General features: G+C 35.0%; 1 protein-coding gene across 1 annotated transcript in view; it reads right to left on the bottom strand.

Moving 5' to 3' along the window:
* LOC150097325 (forkhead box protein K1-like) overlaps positions 1-23,388 on the bottom strand; it is a 149,381-nt gene that overhangs the window by 57,595 nt on the left and 68,398 nt on the right. Inside the window, exon 2 of the mRNA XM_090406890.1 lies at positions 21,805-21,996. Coding sequence (XP_090263016.1) covers positions 21,805-21,996 — 192 coding nt within the window. The remainder of the gene's footprint in view (positions 1-21,804; positions 21,997-23,388) is intronic.

Raw genomic sequence — 23,388 nt, 5'->3', positions numbered from 1 at the left:
ATTTTGGAAAGATGGAAGAAGTACTGTACTTAGATCTATATAGTGGAAAAGATCTAGACACCAAAGCTATAGAAGATGAAACAAGACTTGATGTGAAAGAAATTGGTCCAACTATATTAAACGATGAATTTGAATGGGCACTGAATGAATTGTCAACCAACAAGGCACCAGGTATTGATAACATCCCTTCAGAATTAATAAAATACTCAGGAAACATAACTAAGCCATATCTTTTCAAGATCATAAAGGACATTTATGAAACGGGGATCATCCCCAAAGATTTTACACAATGCTCTATCATACCCATTCCTAAAGTAAATAATGCAAACAAGCGTGAAAATCATCAAACAATAAGCTTAATATCACATGCTTCGAAAATACTACTCAAAAGTATACAAAAAACCAACAAAGAAGGTTGAAGAATATGTTGGCAATGACCAGTTTGGATTCAGGAAACAGCAGGGAACAAGAGAAGCAATCCTAGCTCTAAGAACAGTTATCGAAAGATTTGAAAAGATCAAAAACTCTGATAGTCTTTCTTGACTTGGAGAAAGCCTTCAATAGTATTGACTGGAACCAAATGTTTCACCTCCTAAAAACAATAAAGGTAGATTGGAGAGATAGAAGGCTCATATTTAATTTTTACAAGCACCAAGAAGCCCTAATAGCTAAAGCTAGCAATAGCAAAAATATGTAGAGGTGTAAGACAGGGGTGCTCTCTTTCACCCATATTGTTTAATCTGTACATCGAAGATGCAATAAATAAATTGAAAGAACTGATAGAAACAGAAATTAAGATAAATGGAACTGATATTAACTGGCTACGGTTCATGGATGATATAGCAGTTATAGCTGATAACGAAAACAAACTGAAAGCCACCCTGACAAAGATGGAAGAAATTTTCACACTACAGCCGAAAAATTAATTATAAGAAAACAAAACTATTAATTACAAGTAAAGCAAATCCAATGAAAATAAACCTGGAAATAAATAATAACCTAATACAACAGGTATCCTCTTTTAAATATCTTGGAAGTCTTATCACAGAAGATGGAAGAAACTAATCGGATATTAAAGCATGAATAATCTTAGCCAAAAAAGCATTCTACAATAGAAGAAACATTTTTACCAGTAAAGGACTTAGCATCCAGCTCAAAAATATAGGCTAGTGAAAACATACATATGGAACATTGCATTATATGCAGCAGCCCCCCCCCCCCCCCTAGGAATTTTGCTGCCCCTTCTCTCATATTTTTCGTATAGTTTATGCTAACTTTGCTGCCCCATGCAAATGTACGTCTCGCACCGTCGGTAGAGCCGGCCCTGATTATATGGTTGTGAGGCCTTGACTCTAACAAAACATGACATCAAAAAGTTGGAGGCATTTGAACTTTGGTGCTGGAGAAAGATGATGAAAATTAGTTGGACAGAAAGGAAAAGTAATGAAGTTCTAAATATAGTCCATGAAGAGTGGTCAGTAATGAAACACATCAATAAGAGAAGAAAAAGCCTAACTGGACATCATTTGAGGCATGGGGGACTAATTACAGAAATAATGGAGGGGACTGTAGAAGGAAAGATGCCCCGAGGTAGCCCAAGAATTTCATATATATAAATAACATAATGATGCTAACTGGCGCTAAGAGTTACGAAGAGATAAAAAGGAGATCACAAGACAGAATGTTATGATGTGCTTCTATAATTACCAATCTTCGGATTGATGCATCAAAGAAGAAGAATGTAAAACATGAAATTTTGTGTAAGCTTCTAAGACAAACAGTGCAAAGCTTTAGACTTCACAGTTCTTCCAGGAAACTTTGCTCTGTAAAACCTGTGATGTTGAGATTTTTCATTATATATATAAATGCGTTTCTAAAAGAAGAGAAGAATTTTCCCAATTTCATTTCCTTTTCACTCACACTACGGACCACAGATATAACATAAGTGGTCCGTAGTGTGTGTATGTACTCTAATGCAGATATGAGGAAAATGACAATTTTCTTCAATTAGAAAGTTCAAAACCTATCTAGTATTACGAGACCTTCACCAGAGCTCTTCAATTGAAGTTAGCCAGTCTCATACTGAGATAATGGATTTTCCTTACCAGAAAGTTGCATTTTTCACAATGCAAAACAGGCAAAGCAGCAGGAAAATATCAGACACACAATGCACTTACCTCATAGTTGCTTCTGCCATAATTACAATCAAAACAAAATCATGGCCTTAGTTTTTGCCTGAAAAAACAAAACACTGGGATTTCAGGATTCAAATTCCAGAGCAGCAAAAGAAAAAAAAAAAAAGTTCTGTGACATGGTTGCTCACCTCCTTCTAGAGGATGACACTTGAAGAAATAGCATAGTGCAAGGCCCGGTTTATTGGAGGCTTGAAAAAACATGTTTAGTGTTATTTTTGATGTTAATTACCCCAAATATAGTATTCACGTATTATAGATTTTCGAACTTTTGTGGTCATGAATGTAAAAACAAAAACAAGTGTTTGAACCTAGGAGGCATAAGTGCACTAATGGTTTCTCCCTATTTTATGTTATTCCCTCAAAAATGTACTATTAGCTACTTCAAAGGAACAATGTATTATACTGTGTGTTATAAAAACAACTTAAAAAAATTCCTCTTCAAGAGGAACTGGAATTAGTACAGTCAGGCATCTCTGTATCAATATTTATAGGCCTTAAAAGGAAATTTTTGATTTCATATTGTGTGGATTGTGCAAGAAAGATAGTAGAAAAAACTTTTTTGTCTTTCCAATGAGTGCAAAGACTTTTTCTCATTGATAAGCTCACCCCCTTTTGATAGCTTTCCTGATGCCATATTCGGAGGCATGTCTCGCCTCTTTGCATTTATGGTATCATAATTATCTGTAAAATGCTGTAAAAGCAAATCAGCAGGTTCAGGCACATATAGCAATTGTCCATTGTAATATGGTAACCTTTCCCAGTAAAGGGTCTAATAATGCATTACTACTCGTATGGATAAGAGGAGATCTAAATATTTGTCATGCTCGAGTGCAGTGTGCTTTCCCATATGAGGTTCGAAATCCCAAAGATATCCAACTTTGCACTTCACAAAGCATAAAAAAAATTTTACCTCATACTTTGCTTTCTTTTGGGAAATATGCTGTTTATATTTCGGTCTGCCTTTGAATATTCCTCACTATTCTGAAAATGCAAATACAGTAGGCCCTCCACATCCACAGTTCAAAAAAAGTGTGAGAAACGGACGAGCATCACACCAGTTGAAACATGCATACATGCAGGCTGAAGTCGAAACACACTTGTTTTGCTAGGCATGGGGACTTTAAATGTGCATGTTTGTTCATGTTTAGTTTTACTCGAATTGTCGAAGCAAGCAGCCAATTGTCTGTCATTGCAATTAAAAATTGCACTTAAATTCAAGCAAATAAATTGTTTTCAAAACCAAAGAGAAGATGTGAAGTGCTCAGTATTAGTGAAAAATAAAGGATTATCATGATTGAAGTAGAAAAAAAGTCAGTTGCAACCGTTGGCAAGATCTACAATAAAAAAGAATCTTTGATACATGAAGTGTTGAAGAACAAAGAAATATTCGTGCCAGTCTTTCCATTGCACCCAAATCTGCAAAAGTTACGGGTACAGTGCATGATAAGGTGTTACTCAAGGTCGAGAAAGCTTTGAATTTGTGGATTGAAGACATGACAAGAAAAAGGATTCCTATTGATGGTAACACGTTATGACAAAAAACACTGATCCTATATGAAGACATGTGGCCACAAGACGAAACAGAAGAGGAAGAAAAGTCATTTACAACAAGCAAGGGCTGGTTGCATAGATTCAAAACTAGGTTTAATCTAAAAAACATAAAAGTTACAGGAGAATCTGCATTGGCTGATGAGAAAGCTGCTGCATTGTTCCCAGCAGAATTTTAAAAAATTATTGCAGAGAAAGGTTATCATCCTAAGCAAGTTTTTAATTGTGATGAAACTGGCCTCGTTTGGAAGAAAATGTCCCAACGACCTACATCCATAAAACTGTGAAGCATGCACCAGGCTTTAAAGCATTTAAGGACAGATTGACACTAGTACTTTGTGGCAATGCAGCTGGTCATATAATTAAATCTGGCCTTGTTTACCGAGCACAGAATCCACGTGCCCTTAAAAACAAAAACAAAGGTTGTCTGCCTGTTTTTTGGCATTCAAATCCGAAAGCGTGAGTCGCGGTCGTGTTATTTATGGAATGGTTCCATCGATGTTTTATTCCGGAGGTGAAAAAATACATAGAGAGGGAAGGATTACCATTTAAAGTTTTATTAATAATAGACAATGCTCCAGGGCACCCTGAGTCAATAGTCACTGAAGTTGAAAATGTTCAAGTGGTTTTCTTCCCACCTAATATGACCTCATTGCTTCAACCACTCGATAAAGGAGTCATTAGATGCTTCAAAGACGCATATGCTCGGCAAGTTTTCGATATGATTCGTGCAACGGTTGAGGATTCTACTGATGTTGGAGTCATGGAATGCTGGAAATCATTCACAATTGCAGATGCAACTGTATTCATCAAGGGAACAATGGACGAATTGAAACCAGAAACGGTAACTGCATGCTGGAAGAATTTGTGGAGTAATGCCGTTCATAATTCCCAAGACGGCCCTGATATTAACTCACAGATAACAATGATAATTAACATAGCACGGAAAATAGGTGGAGAGGAATTTGACGATATGACAGAAGAAGAATTGAATGATTACATAGATGGACATTGTGAGGTGCTCACTAACGAGGAGTTGAAAGATCTCGGCAAATCTTCTACAGAAGAAGATGATGATGATGAGGATGAAAGTGAACAAGAACCACCAGCGTGGACACGCGAAAAATTTGCCACGATATTTCGAATGGCTCAAACATTAAAGGAACAAATAATGGATTATGATTAAATGATGGAGCACAGCATCAAAATTACTCGCACAATAACAGAAGCTTTGGAACTTTTGCAAAATCTGTTTACTGAATTGAAGAACAAAAACGGCAGCTTCCAATAACATCATCATCATCTAATTCCTGACAAGTACCTTCAAGGGGGGGGGGGGGGTTTACAGGATATGATAGTACTACATGAAAAATTTATATCATTACTAACTTCCTATTTCCAATTTTTCTCCAAATCAGTCTGTTACTTGTCAAGACTCCAACATTATCAGATCTTATATTTCTATCGTCTAAGGCACTTTGTACCGTATCAATCCACCTATATCTTGGGCTTCCTCTAGTTCGTTTTCCTGCCAACCTGGCAGAGAACACTTATTTTGCTAATCTTTCCTCAACCGTTCTGTTTAAGTGACCATACCACCTTAGCTCTGCTAAACACATTCCTGGATGCTGACAATGTCAAGTTCTTTCCTAATATCCTCGTTTTTAATATGATATTAAAATTAATGCCATCTGTTCACGCCTCTAATCTTTCTCAGGACTCTCATATCTGCGGTCTCTAGTCTTTGGTCAAATGTTTTACTTCTGACCCAGCTCTCAGATCCATAAGTTAAAACTGGTTTGACCACTGTCTTGTATACAGCTAATTTAGAGTTCCGACTAATTTCTCTCTTACTCCATATGAATTTATTCAATTGACTTCTCTCTTATTCCATATGAATTTATTCAATTGACTTCCTACCATACCAGCTTTGTTGTTTCTGTTGTCTACTTCCATAGTTAATTTACCATCTTCAGTAGAAATTGTTCCTAAGTAGCTGAAATGTTTTACTTGTTCCACAGGTTACCAGTTCGCAACACAGTTGACATTTTCAACGATTCTACCTATTTTCATTGTCTTTGTCTTTTTATTGCTGACTTTCATACCATATCTATTACAACAGCTACTCAATTTAATCAGAATCCTGCAGACTTGTAGCGGATTTATTTAGAAGTATAACATCATCCGCATAAAGCAAAGAGCTGACATTAACATCTCCAATTCTGATATTATGTTTAACACCACTTTCCTTCATAACGTGATCCATATAGATAATGAATAAGAGAGGCGATAATGTACATCCTTGTCTCACACCAGATTTAACATTAAACCATCTTCCTGTACTAAATTCAATTCTAACTGCTGACTTACAGCTTAAATAAAGACTAAGTATTGCTTGATATAATGCCCCATTGACACCATATAACTGTAGCGCATTGAATAGCTTGGCACCTTGTCATATGCCTTTTCCAGATCGACAAAACTTAAATACAGATCTTTGTTATATTCCCATGCTTTCTCAACTATTTGTCGTAAAGTGAAGATCTGATCCTGACAGCCTCTATTTGGCCTGAATCCAGCTTGGTCTTCACCAAGCTTTTCTTCCACAATTCTTCTCAACCATTTCTCAAGTATACTTGCATAGATCTTGCCAGGAACACTCAGTAGGGAAATACCTCTGTAATTCTCACATTCAGTTTTATTTCCCTTTTTATATATGGGTACTATTAGAGCTCAACTCCAATCATCAGGAATTCGTCCCTCTGTCCAGGCTTTTCTGAACAATGCAGTGCAGCCACTGTAAGACTTTTATACCACCATACTTCAGCATTTCTGGTCGAATATCATCTACTCCTGCTGCCTTTCCACATTTCAAGTGACAATAACAATGTTTTTAAAAAACGTCTACAAAGATTCTACTATCGATGATTCTCACCATCCACATCATTTGCTCAGTAGGCAAGCAAGCAGTCGACTGCCAAAGATTCCGAAGATGAATAAATATGTAGCTGAACACAACGAGGTGTTCTGATCTCAGTTGATTCCTCCTAATAAGAATAAAAATTTAAAGATTTTATTAGCAATTACATTTTCATTAGCATATTTTCTCATTTCATTCTACATAATTATTATGTGAGTTAAATTTTATTTGTCTAAAGAAGAAGTTTTATTGAATGAGGCAATTATTTTGGTTTGCCACTTCAGCCATACTACTCAGGGGTGCTTTCTACCGCACAGCAGGGTTTTTCTCCCAGAAACTCTGGTTTTTCATCCCGCATACAGACAAATCGGCCCTTTAGAACACACGCAATTTACAGACAAAAACACTAGCTGTGGTAGTGGTGGTTGTGGGCAGTGGAGGTTCGGTGTAGTAGTGGAGACAGAGTGTTGTATAGTAGGTGTCCTCCCGCGATGAGTCTTTGGACTCTTTGGAGGTGTCACGAATAATAATAATAATTTGGGCACACATTCCAATGTTCCTCGTAGATTCTAAAGATGTAAAAATTATTTCATGATAATTTTAAATAAATATGTAATATTATTATCGAGGAGTAATGGAATGTGTGCCCAAATGCAGTAGATAGCATCCTCAGATAGTACGGGTGAAGTGGTAGTCTACAAATTAACTCATTTAATAAAAAAAAAAATAAATAAATAAAAACTCTTTTTATTATTATTTATTTAGCCATACAATTTAGTGTATACTTAACTACATAACATATTCACTAAGGAACCCTACAGTCCTAGCACGTGAGACTAAGTCAATTTACTAATAATTTCCTGCTTCAATTTTGCTATATATGTGAAAAAATCTGATTCTCACTAGTAGTTCGCTACTATCCGTGGTTTCAGGTATTTGTGGAAGACAATGAAACCAAACCCTGTGGATATGGGGGCATACTGTACTTATAAAAAAAATACTAATTGTTTTTCGGTCATAATATCACAAAACATCGGTGTGTTCAGGGTTGGTGTCTCAAAAGTTTACTGTGAAAATGAACTTTACTCAATTTGCTGATTTTTTTGGCAAACCTAAAGATTAATCTGTACCACTATGAAGGAAAGCATATCATCATCTAGAAATATTCTAGAAAGGGCCTAAAATGTTGCTGGATCAAAGTCTTCAGTAATTCCTGGATTGTCTATGAATGAAAACCATGTACAAGATGGTGTGCATTCAGTAGCGATTGCCCATCTTCTACACGAAGGCATGTCTAACTACAGGCAGAATCTCTATCTTTAGAGCTAGAAAAATTTCACTCATCATCACAGAGCAAGAGCTATTTGATTTCTGCATTTCTCAAACTTTTCTTTCTTTTTTCTTTTTTTCCCCAAACGTTATTGCAACTGCTGCTACTACTTGCTATCTCGGAAATTAATTGCATCTTGGATGTAGTAGCTAATATTCCTTTCTGCCCAAGTAACACGCTGTAAGAACAGAGATTGCTGACCACCTATCGAGATACAGAAACAACACATCCCAGTTAGCAATAGTTGAATACATTACAAGCAGAAATTTCTTGTTTCTTGAGATCTTTCTCAATGATTATCAGACATTAGAAACATTTATTCTGATATTGCTTTTGTAAGATAGTGTTTTTTTAAATATTAATTTCTCCAATTGCCTAATATCACATAATTTCCTAATTTATAATAATCACAACAACTCACAAAAATCAAAATTCTTGTATCGAAAAATTAAAAATTATCTGGAACAATTACATTGGAAAAATAATGAATTTAAAAAATAGTGCAGAATGTTACACCGCAGTTTTTGCGTGTATGAGAGAGAGAGAGAGAGAGTGTGTGTTGTGTGTTTGTGAGGGTAGCCATCAAAGGCAAAATACAATTTCGATTCTATTGTCAAAAATTTGGAAATGTTCATTTTTGATGAATCCACATCCACCTATTACATATTTGAATGATAAACTATATAGAAAGTATCACTACTTCAAAATTGCTGCATAATATCTAAACTAGCAGAAAATATATACAGTACTTAATTTACTTCATAACCATTTAATTCAATTTGTAATGAGTGATTCTGGGAAATCAAGAAAGCCATATACAGAAAAATATATAGATTATAAACATGACTCAAGATTTTGGTATTGTTCTCAATAAAGCAAAATTTTAAATTGCAGACCTTCACACAGTCTGTGAAGTATTCTTTGAACTATGATTATGAATAAAAAAATAAACACAACTTAACTTGGAGCATATAAGGCCAGTTTTTTTTAAGGTTCTGATTTTCATTAATTTATAAAATAACTGTTTGACAAAAATAATTATCTTGAATTAAGTTCTTCAAGAACAAATAAAACATATTGTCAACTAAGCAATTAGATATAGCTGATTTACACCATGAAAGGATTTATGTAATTTCACTATCATTTTCTTTAATATGATTACTCAGATGTGCATATATAGTGCTATTCCTGTAGAACAATAATAGCCTTCAAAATCTCTTTACTATGCAGGAAAAGTGGAGTCAGTTCCAAAACACAAAAGGATCCTATAATTGAAAGCACCTCATATTCTGAATTAGTTCAATGTAAAAAAATTACATCTGGATGATGTGTCTTAAGTGCAAAGAAAAATAGTAAAAGGTTGCAAAAATAAATAAACATTCTTAAATTTGGTGCTCTTACTCCCTAAGCATCCAATCACACTTTTAAAATATTAATATTAATATGCCATCTATCTACAGCATCTCTAGTATCTAAGTAAGAAGGGAAATATATATATATTAATATTTTAAGAAATAAACAGAAATTAGGGAACTCATTGATCAGCAATCAAAATATTAATTTCATACAGAACAAAAATATTATATAAAAAAGTTAAATAAAAAATAATTAAATAAATAATACAAAAATACAGACAGAAACTATATTTTCTAAAATATAGTTACACTATTATTATTTCAATTTTCTTGCAATAAAATTTCCCTGTGATGAACTGCTGGTGATGAATTGTCTGCAAACAATCGTGCACACACGGTTCAGATCACTTATACAGTTGATGTTTTCTATCAATTTCCTTCTTGGTCTCCCTGGCAATATCTTTCTTCTTCCCTTTTTTGGGGAAATCTTCAGTAGGTATTTTGTACATTATTATTATTATTATTACGGGCGACTCCAGGGAGTCCTTAGACTCATCGAGGGAGGCCCTAAACATCATGTCCACACAACTATACGACATTCTCACAGTATCTATCATACCTTGCCTTGAACTCACTCCCGTCATAGCATCCATAACAGACTCTGGCAGCATATTCCACTCATTTACCACTCTAAAAGTAAAGAACCCAGCTCTAACACGCCTACTAACCACACTCTTGCCCAGCTTCCATAGGTGTCCCTTAGTTCTTCCACTACCAGTCCTGATCTCAAAAATATCCTCTGAATTAATCCTATAGAAACCCTTGAGCAATTTGAATGTCTCAATCATATCTCCCCTGTTCTGCCTATCAACTAATTTCTGCAACCCACAAATCTTAAACCTGTTCTCATATGGTTCATTCCATAGACTCGCTATCATCTTAGTCACTCGCCTCTGGATCCTCTCCACCTCCTCCCCATCAAGAAGGAACCTAGGTGACCAAATCTGAGCACAGTAGTCGAGATGAGGTCTTATCAAGGCTCGGTACAGAGGTACAATAACTTGCTTGTCTCTGCTCGTCAAGGTATTTTTCAACAACCAAATGAGTTGAGCTGATTTAGCAACTTTTGCAATGTCCCCCCCCTAAACTTCATCTCCCTATCCACCAACACTCCCAAGTCCCTGGCCTCAATCTCCTGGAGTACAGTTCCACCAATGTGGTATACTGCTGCTAATCTTTTCACCCCAAAATGCATAACCTTACATTTTGTAACAGTGAATTGATATCCATTCTCCTTAGCCCAGAACTCCAATCTATCCAAGTCATCCTGCAAGATTTTGACATCTTCTGCATTCACTATCGCCCTACCCAGCTTTGCATCATAATGTCAGCACAAATGAAATTTTTCTTTGAATCTTGCTACCATAAGAATATGGGTATAATTCTTCACTGATCTCCTGATTAGTTTACCTTTTTCAGTCATTTCAGCCTTTGTTTTTGAAGTCTGTCAATCCTGCTCTTCCTTCTGTCTAATAACTCATGGCTATGCACACTAAAAAATTGAAAGAAGTACCACTGGGCTACATGCTTTGATTTTAAGTTCTTTGGACAGATGTGTAGTTTTCCATATATTTGGAAGTTTGGTTATACACCTCCAAATCAAAAAATTAGAATATTAAACAAAATGTGTTGAATGATTTGCAATTCTAATTTATTGTACAGAAAATAATTATTACCAAATATGAATTAGCACCATCGAAATCTCCATACTTTGTAGATTATATAACCATGTAAACACATAAAAATATTGAAATATAAAGAGCCACTAGGCTTCATTTTGGCGATAAACATTATTTAAATTAAGGGGATATTAAATCCCACATTGTTTTAAAACCGAATAAAACGCAAAGATTGGAATCAGAGCGTTTCATGCCGAATATAGTATAGTAAACTATAAAAGTATCGGTGACTACTAGCGTGAGCAAATGCACGTAGTCCAAGTATGTAGTACAAACTCGGGCAACTTGCAGCAAAGGTGGTAAAGTTCTGATCACTATTCTTGGTATTTTCCATAATGTAAAACACATTTCCTAGGAAATGTATCCTGTTATTACATTATGGTGGGAGGTCACTACCCAGACTGCTTTCAGCCTTTATTGAGGATTCATCAGTGAGTAGCTAGACGAAATTAATACCAAAGGGTATAGCGAAAAGAACTTATATACTCTGCTATACGAGTTGTCAAAAAGGTGCACCGTTAAGTTACTTAAATATAAAGAGCCAATAGGCTTCATTTCAGGGATATAAACATTATTTAAATTAAGGGGATATTAAATCCCACATTGTTTTAAAACCGAATAAAATGCAAAGATTGGAATCAGAGAGTTTCATGCCGAATATAGTATAGTAAACTATAAAAGTATCGGCGACTACTAGCGTGAGCTGATGCACGTAGTCCAAGAACTTTACCACCTTTCTGCGAGTTGCCCGAGTTTGTACTACGTACTTGGACTACGTGCATTAGCTCACGCTAATAGTGGCCAATACTTTTATAGTTTACTATACTATATTCGGCATGAAACTCTCTGATTCCAATCTTTGCGTTTTATTCGGTTTTAAAACAATGTGGGATTTAATATCCCCTTAATTTAAATAATGTTTATATCGCCGAAATGAAGCCTATTGGCTCTTTATATTTAAGTAACTTAATGGTGCACCTTTTTGACAACTCGTATAGCAGAGTATATAAGTTCTTTTTGCTATACCATTTGGTATTAATTTGGCCTAGCTACTCACTGATGAAGCCTCAATAAAGGCTGAAACCAGTCTGGATAGTGACCTCCCACCATAATGTAATAACAGTATACATTTCCTAAAAAATGTGTTTTACATTATAGAAAATATATCAAGAATAGCGATCAGAACTTTACCACCTTTGCCGCGAGTTGCCAGAGTTTCTACTAAGTACTTGGACTATGTGCATTAGCTCACGCTAGTAGTCGCCGATACTTTTATAGTTTACTATACTATATTTGGCATGAAACTCTCTGATTCCAATCTTTGCATTTTATTCGGTTTTAAAACAATGTGGGATTTAATATCTCCTTAATTTAAATAACATAAAAATATAATATAAATTATAAGGAAACTATTATTTTGAAAACATTCACAAATTTAAAATAATTTTTAACATGGTTCAAAATATTAGAATCCAAATTTATTCAATTGGTTATGAAGAGAGCATAGAAATAGCATATATTTCAGTAGCTGCAGAACTGCTACTGAAATTTGCGTTTGGATTTCAGTTAATTATTTGTTAAACATAGGTTGAATGATCGATATATCAGAAGCTAGGAAGTTTCATATGGTGTCTCTACACAGACAAGGCCAAACTCAATAGTTTATAGCTAAGGAATTGAAATGATTTCAAGCAAGCTTGAGTAGAGTATTGAGACATTATTCTAATAACTGTAGTTTTCAAAATAATCGCTGCAATGGCAGTTGAAAGGTAATAACTATATCAAGAGATTGAAGAATATTGTGAAGAAAAACTGCTTCAGAAATGTAAAGTATTTTCACACTAGATGGAAAGAATTAGGTGTGAATTTGTCTAAATCTATGACATTGAGAGAACTTCACAAATTGGGTTTTAAATCATGTGTGCCTAAGACGAAGCCACTTATGACTTCCAAGCAAAAGGCAGTTAGAGTGCAATGGTGTAAGGAAAGACTGTTGTGGGGTCAAGAGGACTGGAAAAAGGTACTTTTTAGTGATGAAAGTATGTTTTGTGTGTCCCATGGTCATCAAGGGATACGTGTTTGAAGTCTTAAGCAAGGAGCATTTGATAAAGAATGCATGAAATGTTCAGTGAAATTTTGTATGAGCTTGTATGACCACAGACGATTCAGGTAGGCTGTATATTGTGTACAAAAGTCAATTCCAAAGTGTGCCAAGAAATTCTTGGACACTTTATGTTGCTGGCATTGGAAGATTTATGTGATGGTCATTTCCTTTTTCAGCAAGATTCAGCTTCTTGTCACAATGCCAAGACTACTACTAGATGGCTCAAAGAAAGGCAAATCAATGTAATTTCTTGGCCAGCAAACTCACCAGATTTAAATCCCATTGAGAATTTGTGGGAAAATATGAAGAAATGTCTTCAAGAAGTTTCCCCAAGAAACAAAAATGAACTTGTTTCCAGTCTGTTGTAATAGATTTCACGGTTGATATGAACACAGATGGATAAGAAAATAACTATTTATTAACTTAAAAGCTAATATTTCGCTGGTATTATATCCAGCATCTTCAGAGCACACAACACAAAGTTTGTTACAAATGTAAGACAACCACAATCCGGTGTAACAGTGGGGGCTAGTATAAGTAATTGCAGCATGCAACACAAGACTAAAGTCCTAATATGGCGCCATATATTAAAAAAAAAAAAAAAAAAAAAAATTAAAAAAAAAAAGTCCAAAGTTTTGAAAATGAAGTCCAAATGATAGTCTTAGAAAGTTCGAAAAAATAAAATAAAATAAAAGTAATAAATATTAATTTGGTCTTAGGATGATTGTCTCCCAGATCTTTGGTAGATTTATACAGCCATACTTGTTAATACATAATCCAAACCTTAATAAGTATGACTGTATTAATCTACCAAAGATTTGGGAGACAGTCATCCTAATACCAAATTAATATTTATTACTTTTATTTTATTTTATTTTTTCGAACTTTCTAAGACTATCATTTGGACTACTATTTCAAAACTTTGAACTTTTTTTTTTAACCTAAATGACGCCATATTAGGACTTTAGTCTTGTGTTGATTGCTGCAATTACTTATACTAGCCCCACTGGTACACCGGATTGTGGTTGTCTTACATTTGTAACAAACTTTGTGTTGTGTGCTCTGAAGATGCTGGATATAATACCAGCGAAATATTAGCTTTTAAGTTAATAAATAGTTATTTTCTTATCCGTCTGTGTTCATATCAACCGTGAAATCTATTACAACATGTCTGACGAACGCATAAGCCTATCCACGCATATAAATATTGTTTCCAGTCTGCAGACCATATGGGCATGTTTTGATAAAAAAGATTGTAAACTGCTAATAAATAATATACCCAACCATTTATTAACGGTCATAAAATCTAAGATGGCTGCAACAAATTACTAATTATCATGTTGTTTTCCTTTGACTGTAATTTTTTTTGCATTTATTTTCACATTATTCTAATATGTTGAACCAGGTTAAAAATTACTCTAATTTTGAAAATGTTTTCAAATAACATAACATCAAATTCCTGACATGTATCCTGAAGGGGTGTACAGGATATGATAGTACTACATGAAAAATTTACATCATTACTAAGTTACTATCTTCAATTTTTCTCCAAATCAGTTTGTTACTTCGAGACTCCAACATTATCAGATCTTATATTTCTATCGTCTAAGGAACTTTGCACACATTTTCCTGCCAACCTGGCAGAGAACACTTGTTTTGCTAATCTTTCCTTGCCCATTCTGTTTAAGTGACCATATCACCTGAGATTATCTCTGCTAATGCATTCCTGGATGCTGACAATGTCACGTTCTTTCCTAATATCCTCATTTTTAATATGATATTGTCATTGATGCCATCTGTTCACGCCTCTAATCTTTCTCAGGACTCTCATATCTGCAGTCTCTAGTCTTTGGTCAAGTGTTTTACTTCTGACCCAGCTCTCAAATCCATAAGTTAAAACCGGTTTGAACACTGTCTTTTATACAGCCAATTTAGTGTTCTGACTAATTTCTCTCTTATTCCATATGAATTTATTCAATTGACTTCCTACCATACCAGTTTTGTTGATTCTGTTGTCTATTTCCATATTTAATTTACCATCTTCAGTAAAAATCTTGCCTAAGTAGCTGAAATGTTTTACTTGTTCCACAGGTTCCCCGTTCACAACACAGTTGACATTTTTCAACGATTCTACCTATTTTCATTGTCTTTTTAATGCTGACCTGAATACCATATCTATTACAACAGTTATTCAATTTAGTCAGGGAATCTTGCAAACTTTTAGCGGATTTATTTAGAAGTATAACATCTTCCGCATAAAGCAAAGAGCTGACATTACATCTCCAATTCTCATATCATGTTTAATACCACTTTCCTTCATAACGTGATCCATATAGATAATGAATAACAGAGGGGATAATGTACATCCTTGCTCACACCAGATTTAACATTAAACCATCTTCCTGTACTTCCTTCAATTTTAACTGCTGAATTACAACTCAAATAAAGACTAAGTATTGCTTGATATAATGCCTATTTGACACCATATAACTGTAACGTATTGAATAGCTTCTCTCTTGACACCTTCATATGCCTTTTTTACAGATCGACAAAACTTAAATACAGATCTTTGCTATACTCCCATGCTTTCTTAACTATCTGTCGTAAAGTGAAGATCTGATCCTGACAGCCTCTATTTGACATGAATCCAGCTTGTTCTTCACCAAGCTTTTCTTCCACAATTCTTCTCAACTGTTTCTCAAGTATACTGCATAGATCTTGCCAGGAACACTCAGTGGGGAAATACCTCTGTAATTCTCACATTCAGTTTTATTTCCCTTTCAATATATATAATTTTTGGGTACTATTAGAGCTCTACTCCAATCATCAGGAATTTGTCCCTCTGTCCAGGCCTTCTGAACTATGCAGTGCAGCCACTGTAAGACTTTTATACCACCATACTTCAGCATTTCTGGTTGAATATCATCTACTCCTGCTGCCTTTCCACATTTAAAGCCTTTGATGGCTTTTTCTACTTCAAGTGTGGATATGTATTCCTGACTGCATGCCTGGTCAGTGTTTTTTACCACTGTGCCATCACTGTGGTAAAAAAAAATTGTTTTATCCAGCAATTTTTCGAAGTAATTACTCCATACTTTTACTTAAAACTCCTTTTACAGCACTCTTTCCTCCATTTCTAAGCTTCTTCAACAACCTCCAGAATATCTTACCACCTTCTTGATATTTATTTTCTAAGTTCTTGCCAAAGTCTTCCCATGACTTTTGTTTAGCTAGTTTTACACAGTGTTTAGCTTTCTTACATTTGTCTCTGTATTCTCTAAGAGCAAAAGCCAACTTATTTGCCAGGAACTTTTGATATGCTTTCTTATTTAACTTCCTGTGTCCACCATGGAGTTCTCATTTTTCTATCCTTGCAGACAACCTCACCACATGCCTCTCTGGCTGAATCTATCAGGGTTTTCTTCAAGGCTTGCCACTGAATCTCCAAGGTTTGGTTCCTGTTCTCAAACTCTAATTTTTTCTTCAATAATCTTGGTGTATTTTAGTCTACAGTTCACATCTGAGAGCTGCTCAACTTTTATTCGTTTTAAAACTTTCTTACATGTTATTCTTTTCAATATGAAATTCAATTTTATCCTGCTCAAGACTAAATAGTGATCGTTTCCAATTTCAAATCCTCTGTACACTCTGGTGTCCTGCACCAGGGAGAAAACATCACTATCAACAATAACAGTCAATGAAACTTTTCTTATTCCTTGCCTCTTCTGTCCATGTGAATTTGTGCACATTTTTATGTTGGAACATGGTGTTAGTAATAACCAGTCCATGTCCTGAGTAGAAATCCAACAGGTATTTGCCATTATTATTAGCTTTGCTCTTTTCTCCAAATTTTCCCAAAATATTTTTGTATGTCTCACAATCATTTCCTACTTTGCTATTTAGATCCCCAACAAGCACCAATGATTATTCCAATTTTTTTATTGAGAGGTGTAGTAAATCAACCCAGATTTATTCTGTGTGTAATATTTTCTGCATAATTTAAAATGCCTGTGATTAATCTGCTTAAATGATTATTTTTTTTTTTAAATCTATTTCAGTTTATTTCCTCCTACTTCTAAGTTCTTCTCCACTTCTACCTACAGCCATTATTTAGGTTGTAGTAAAATTTATTTGCATGGTCCGTGATGTTTTTATGTAGGTTTCAACCATGTACTTTGAGTTTTCCTTATCTGTAAATAACACTATATCATAAAAATATTTTATATGATGTAATTATGTCCATTCAGGGTTGTTCCCCTGTTTTCAGGGATAATTCTTACCATTTCCTCCAAATACAGGATAAAGAAATATAGTGAGATAGACATCCCCGTGCAACACCTCTCTAATCATGTTTCAGAAGTTTCGACTTCTGCAATGCCATCTGACTGAATTTTTTTTGGATTCTCCTCACTTTTAATCGCGCTTTTTTTTCATAATTTTCTGTGTTACCTTTTGCAAACGTTTGTTTATATCTATCCCAATGGTTTTAACAGGCCTTTAAGGCCCACAACCTTCCAAGCATGCTTGGATTTCGTAACCGAAATACGAGGATAGAATGGTCACTCCTATGCCTCAAGGTATTCTTGGCTGTATCCCTGTGTGTTCAGGGGGCTGGTTTGCCTGCTTGCGGGATGAAAAACACCAGATAAACTGGCGGAAAAAACTCTACTGCCCGCGCCCAAGACCAGCTAACTTGGCTATGGCTGAGGAAGATCCTTCAGCTCCTCAAGTCTCCGACGGGAATCGAACCTAGGACACTCCTTCCCCAGGCATATGGTTGCGAAGCGCAAAGCCACTAAGCTAACCGCATGGACATTTGTTTATAATGGTCCACCAAAAATTTCAGAATTTTTTTTAAAAATTCAGATTGCCTCTTTTATCATTCGATTTTTGCGATAAGGCATTTATGTTTTAAAAGTTATTTTATTGTACTATATGCTAACTAATTTTATATTATGATGGATAACTGCGTCCGACATATGTCTGCTTTTTGTTTTATCTAATTTGATTTTATTCCTCTACATTCAGATGCAATTTTATTTTTGTTTCCAGTTTTTTAATAATCCAGAAGTAAGTTTTTATTTTATCTTTTTCTTTGGATGCCACAGGGCTATTCATTTCAATAGCAAGCCAATTGTTATTTGGTTTCTCTCTGTTTTTTGTAATGTTTGTTTGACTGCATCTAGTATTTCATTTTTATCTTTTTCCCACAATTCTTCTGTTTTCCAGGGTTAAGGTTGCCATTTTATGATTAATTTTTTTCTCAAAATGCATTTTGTGTATAAGGGTCTTAATTTTGAGGTGTTAAACCAGGTATTTTCCTATTAGTGGTTGTTCTGGATTTAAGCTTTATTTTTGCTGATAGATATTCATGATCAGAATCCGTATCTATTATCCTTAATGTTTATGTAAAAACAATTTGTTACATAATTACAATTTTGAATGATGTTTTCCATTGTTGGTTGACTAGAATACAGTCAGTCCTTGACCTTCTAAGAAGTTCTGCTCCAATGATCCCATCATACATCAAAAAGTTGTAAACTGGAAATCACTATATGAACCACAAGGATATGTTAACAATTAATATACCTGAAACAATATGTAGGTCTGTTATTTTATATCTAACTAATTTTACTCTTTGTTTATAGTGAAATACACAATGTACAAATTATAAAATTTCTGTATACATTATTTGTTACTATACTGTAATAAATAATGAAACATGAATGTATGTACACTGTTTCTGTGCACTAACCAGTAAAATAATCAGCTAGAAGCACATGGATCAAGAGTAATTATTCAGAACTGATGCTGTATCAATTAGATGATTCTTGGAGGAGGGAGTGGAGTTCAGGTCATCAACAACAAACTCTTCAAATTTAGAAATTTCAATGAAGCATTTTAAAGAAGATGGTTTATGAGATGCACTGTAGCTTGATCAGTTTTCTACTTTTCTAAGTCTTTCCATGCTGGAATCCATTTCCACAATCCATTTCTCTACCCAATTTTTTGACTGCAAATTGATTTGGATACTTGGCTTCCTCTTGTTTTTTTTCCTCTCTCTTCTTCTTCTACAACTTTCTCTGCTTCTAGTTCAATCTAATTCCAATTCTTTAGCTAAGAGAACAGTCTTGTAAAGCTTGCTTTTGTCGAATCTTCTGAACGTATGAGCATATATTTTCAGTAGCTTCTTCCAAACACCAATCATACACTCTGCAACTGCCTCACTTCACGCTGTATCTGCAAGATATTATATTCTTTCCAATATTCGACAAAAGCAAGATATAGAAATAGCAAGAAAAAAAAATAACATTGGGTACATGGTCTGCAGGAGTGAGGTAGTATCTGGTGAATGTGTTAAGGAGATGGATGACATAACTATGAGTGACTGTAAGTATGAGTGAGTAATTATACTGAGTGTATAATCAGATAATGTCCATGTAACCATCTCTATGAAAAACAGTGTTAGTAATCACTCATTGTTGTCTTAAGAAATTTGAAAAAGACTATCACCACTTTTGTATCTTACATCAATCCTCAATTTCCTCAATCATTTCTTCCATGACTTCAGAATACATAGCTATTTTTGTATTAAAGTTTCCCATTACTATCAGCATGCCTCTTCTATTGGCATTATCACTTTCAATTTATAGATGAAAGAAATTGCTGATATTCATCATCATCACCATAAATATGGTGTGTAAACCTGTATTATCTTAATATGTATGATTTTGTGTTTTTTTCTGTTGCTTTTAATCTTAATGAGATTAAGATTAATGGTGGAACTGTACTCCAGGAGGTTGATGAAGCCAGAGATTTGGGTGGATAAGGAGTTGAAGTTTAGGGGGCACATATCAAAAGTGGCTAAATCAGCTCATCAGATCACTTGGTTACTGAAGAATACTTTGACAAGCAGAGATAAGCACATTATTGTTCCTCTTTATCGAGCCTTGATACGACCCCCATCTTGACTACTGTGCCCAGATCTGGGCCCCTGGGTTTCTTCTTGATGGGAGGAGGTAGAGAGGATCCAGAGGTGAGTGACCAAGATGATAGCTGGTCTATGGAATGAACCTTATGAGAACAGGTTGAAGATCTGTGGGTTACAGAAATTGGTTGATAGGCAGAAAAAGAGTGATATGATTGAGACATTCAAATTACTGAAGGGTTTTACAAGATTAATTCAGAGGAAATTTTTCAGAACAGGTCTGATGATGGGAGAACTAGGGGCCATCCATGGAAATTGAGCAAGAGTGTAGTTAAGCAAGGGTGTTAGAACTAGGTTTTTTACTTGGATAGTGGTGAACGAGTGGAATAAGCTGCCAGAGTTTGTTGTGGGTGCCATGACTGTAAATAAGTTCAAAGCAAAGCATGATAGATACTCTGTGAATGCTGAATAGTTTCTCTGGATATGATGTTTAGGGCCTCCCTCGATGAGTCTGAGGACTCTTTGGAGTTGCCCATAATAATAATAATGGGATAATTTCTGTTAATAAATTTAAAAGATGACTTTATTATTATGATGATGATGATGATGATTACTATTCTCTATGTAGTCCATCTTTTCTTCTGGAGCCTCTATAGCTTAGTTGGTTTTGATGATGCCCATGGGTTGGAAACACCTGGATTCAAATCCCATTGAAGATGTAAAAAACTTTTATCAGAGCTTTTCAACTGAAAATGAGTTAGAGTTAGCCAGTCTCATATGGAGGTGGCAGGGTTTTTCCCTCCTGGAAACTTTAGTTTTTCATCCCACAAAAGAGAAAAACCAGCTATGCAACTAACAGACATAATACACTAGCCTCATAGCCTGAGTTGCTTCAGGTAAATCCAAACCAATCAATATCTTTTTTTCTAAATAAAGCATTTCTGCATTTTAGATGTTAACACATCCCTCATCTGTCCAATATGTTTCTGATATGCCTACTATACTCCACTTACATTTTTTTAGCATAACCTATCATACTCCACTTAAATTTTACAGTTATCAACCATGTCCTGATATTAATTGTTGATATATTTGTATCAGGCCAATTTCCTGGGGAGATGCATCAGCTGACATGAACATGGTAATATTTAATGCATCCTGTGACTTTCATTTTCTTCATAGTAGTTATCAACTGTGAACAAAATAAAATACTAGAAAATAGGCAAAAGTCTGCATCATGTTGCCACTCTGCTGCAGAGTCCATCAAGAATAGGGCCAAAACCTTGGAGGGTGGGGGGGGGGGGGGGAATCACCCTAGCTCTTGAATACACCAACAGCATCAGGGGATGAGAATGGTGAAAGATTAAGGGCAGGGGGGGGGGAGATGAGATTGAAAGAAGGGCAGAGACTGGTCTATAGGCAACATACATCGGAAGTAATTACATGAAGATAAGACCAAGACCAGCACTGGATACTTCAGATTTGCCACTCCTATACTCTGAAGATAAATATATTTATTTATTTAATATACACAAACACACACAATAAACATATCTTAGAATCATATAAGTTAAACACATAAAGTGCAAGTTTTATTCAAAGAATTTTCTTAAGCCTTTTAAATTAATCGCTACTATGAATAACAATATTTTGTTAGTCAGTCATAAACTTCTAAATAAAATTACCTAATGGTGCCAGTTGGCGAAGGCACAGGACTAATAAAATTTGGTTCTATTTCTGGGATGTTTATTCGCAATGGTACCATAGGCTTATTGTTAGGCAGATCTGGCAGTGGAGGTGGATGATATGGACCATTTTCATCAATAAGAGACTGGAAGATAATTTTTATAGTCGTGCTTGGAAATCTAAACACACATCTGTTAAAAAAATATAAAAGTTAATTTTTTTTTTACAAGATATATATATATATATATATATATATATATATAAATATATACACATTCATATCTTTTACAATTTAAAATACATTCTAGCCTTTAATTTCAGCTTTATTTTATTTCAGAAGTCAGCAGTCGTAGCCATCAAGAAAGGGGATCAAATCTAATTGTAAACAGACCTGAGTAAGTCCATAAACTGTAAAATGATGAAAGAATAGAGGTCTCCAAGAATAATGCAAAACAATATAAAATGATACATCTGGCACAACCACTATATTGTAATGAATAAAATATAGTCTGAGTTCTGAGAAAACTTCTAAATGTGAAAGTAAGAAGTTGGTGATTAAGAAGTTGCTGCTTGATTGATGTTGTTTATATTTGCAGTACTTTTATTGCTACTGCTAGAACATTTAAATTCTCAGCAATCAAAACAATGTCAGCAAGTCTTCTAAATGCAACTGATTAAAGGATTTTTATAGGATTAACACCAAAGACTCTTTTTTTTCAGTACATGGCAAGAAGGGAGAGAACAATGGAATTTGTATAAGAGTGTGGTTAGCAAGTGTGTTGGACTATATTTTTTGCTTGGAGGGTGGTGAATGGGTTGCCAGAAGTAGTTGTGAGTACTTCATCAGTGAATGTGTTTAAGGAGAGAATGATAGATATTATGTGAATAACGAATCTCCCACGATGAGTTTTCTGACTCCATGAAGATACCTGTATAATAATAATATTTCATTAAAATCGATACAGCCACAGGATTTTCACATAATGCATAAAACGGATTTCCCCTACTTCCCCTCCCCTCCTTATTTCAAATTGCTCTGTTTGTCTTAACTAGATTTGACACTTTGAATTTCGCAAGTTATATCCCATTGAATATTATTATGTAATAGAAGTGTCTGATCTGGAAGCGGTTGCATCATACAGACTTGACATAAATACTGTTACAACTTCCACACACCTCAACACTGCCCACAGAATTGCACAAGCCTGGTTCTGTTAGTGGCGTTGTACACAGCCAACATTAGCATGTTTATAAGTGTAAAGAGAGTTGTCTGGCTGTATGGGTTAACATGCAGTGGGGTGATTATGTGAACCATGTAGCTGCAATAGCATTTTACAAGGTTGGAATGCATCACCTGTTATTTTCAACGCACTAAAAACACTGGTGATGCATTCCAACCTTGTAAAATGCTATTGCAGCTACATGGTTCACATAATCACCCCACTGCATGTTAACCCATACAGCCAGACAACTCTCTTTACACTTATAAACATGCTAATGTTGGCTGTGTACAACGCCACTAACAGAACCAGGCTTGTGCAATTCTGTGGGCAGTGTTGAGGTGTGTGGAAGTTGTAACAGTA

The sequence above is a fragment of the Typopeltis vanoorti genome, chromosome 17, assembly GCF_054136105.1.
Source record: "Typopeltis vanoorti isolate ZY-2024b chromosome 17, IOZ_Tvanoo_1.0, whole genome shotgun sequence".
Classification (NCBI taxonomy): Eukaryota; Metazoa; Arthropoda; class Arachnida; order Uropygi; family Thelyphonidae; genus Typopeltis; species Typopeltis vanoorti.
This window is presented reverse-complemented; position numbering and strand designations above follow the sequence as displayed.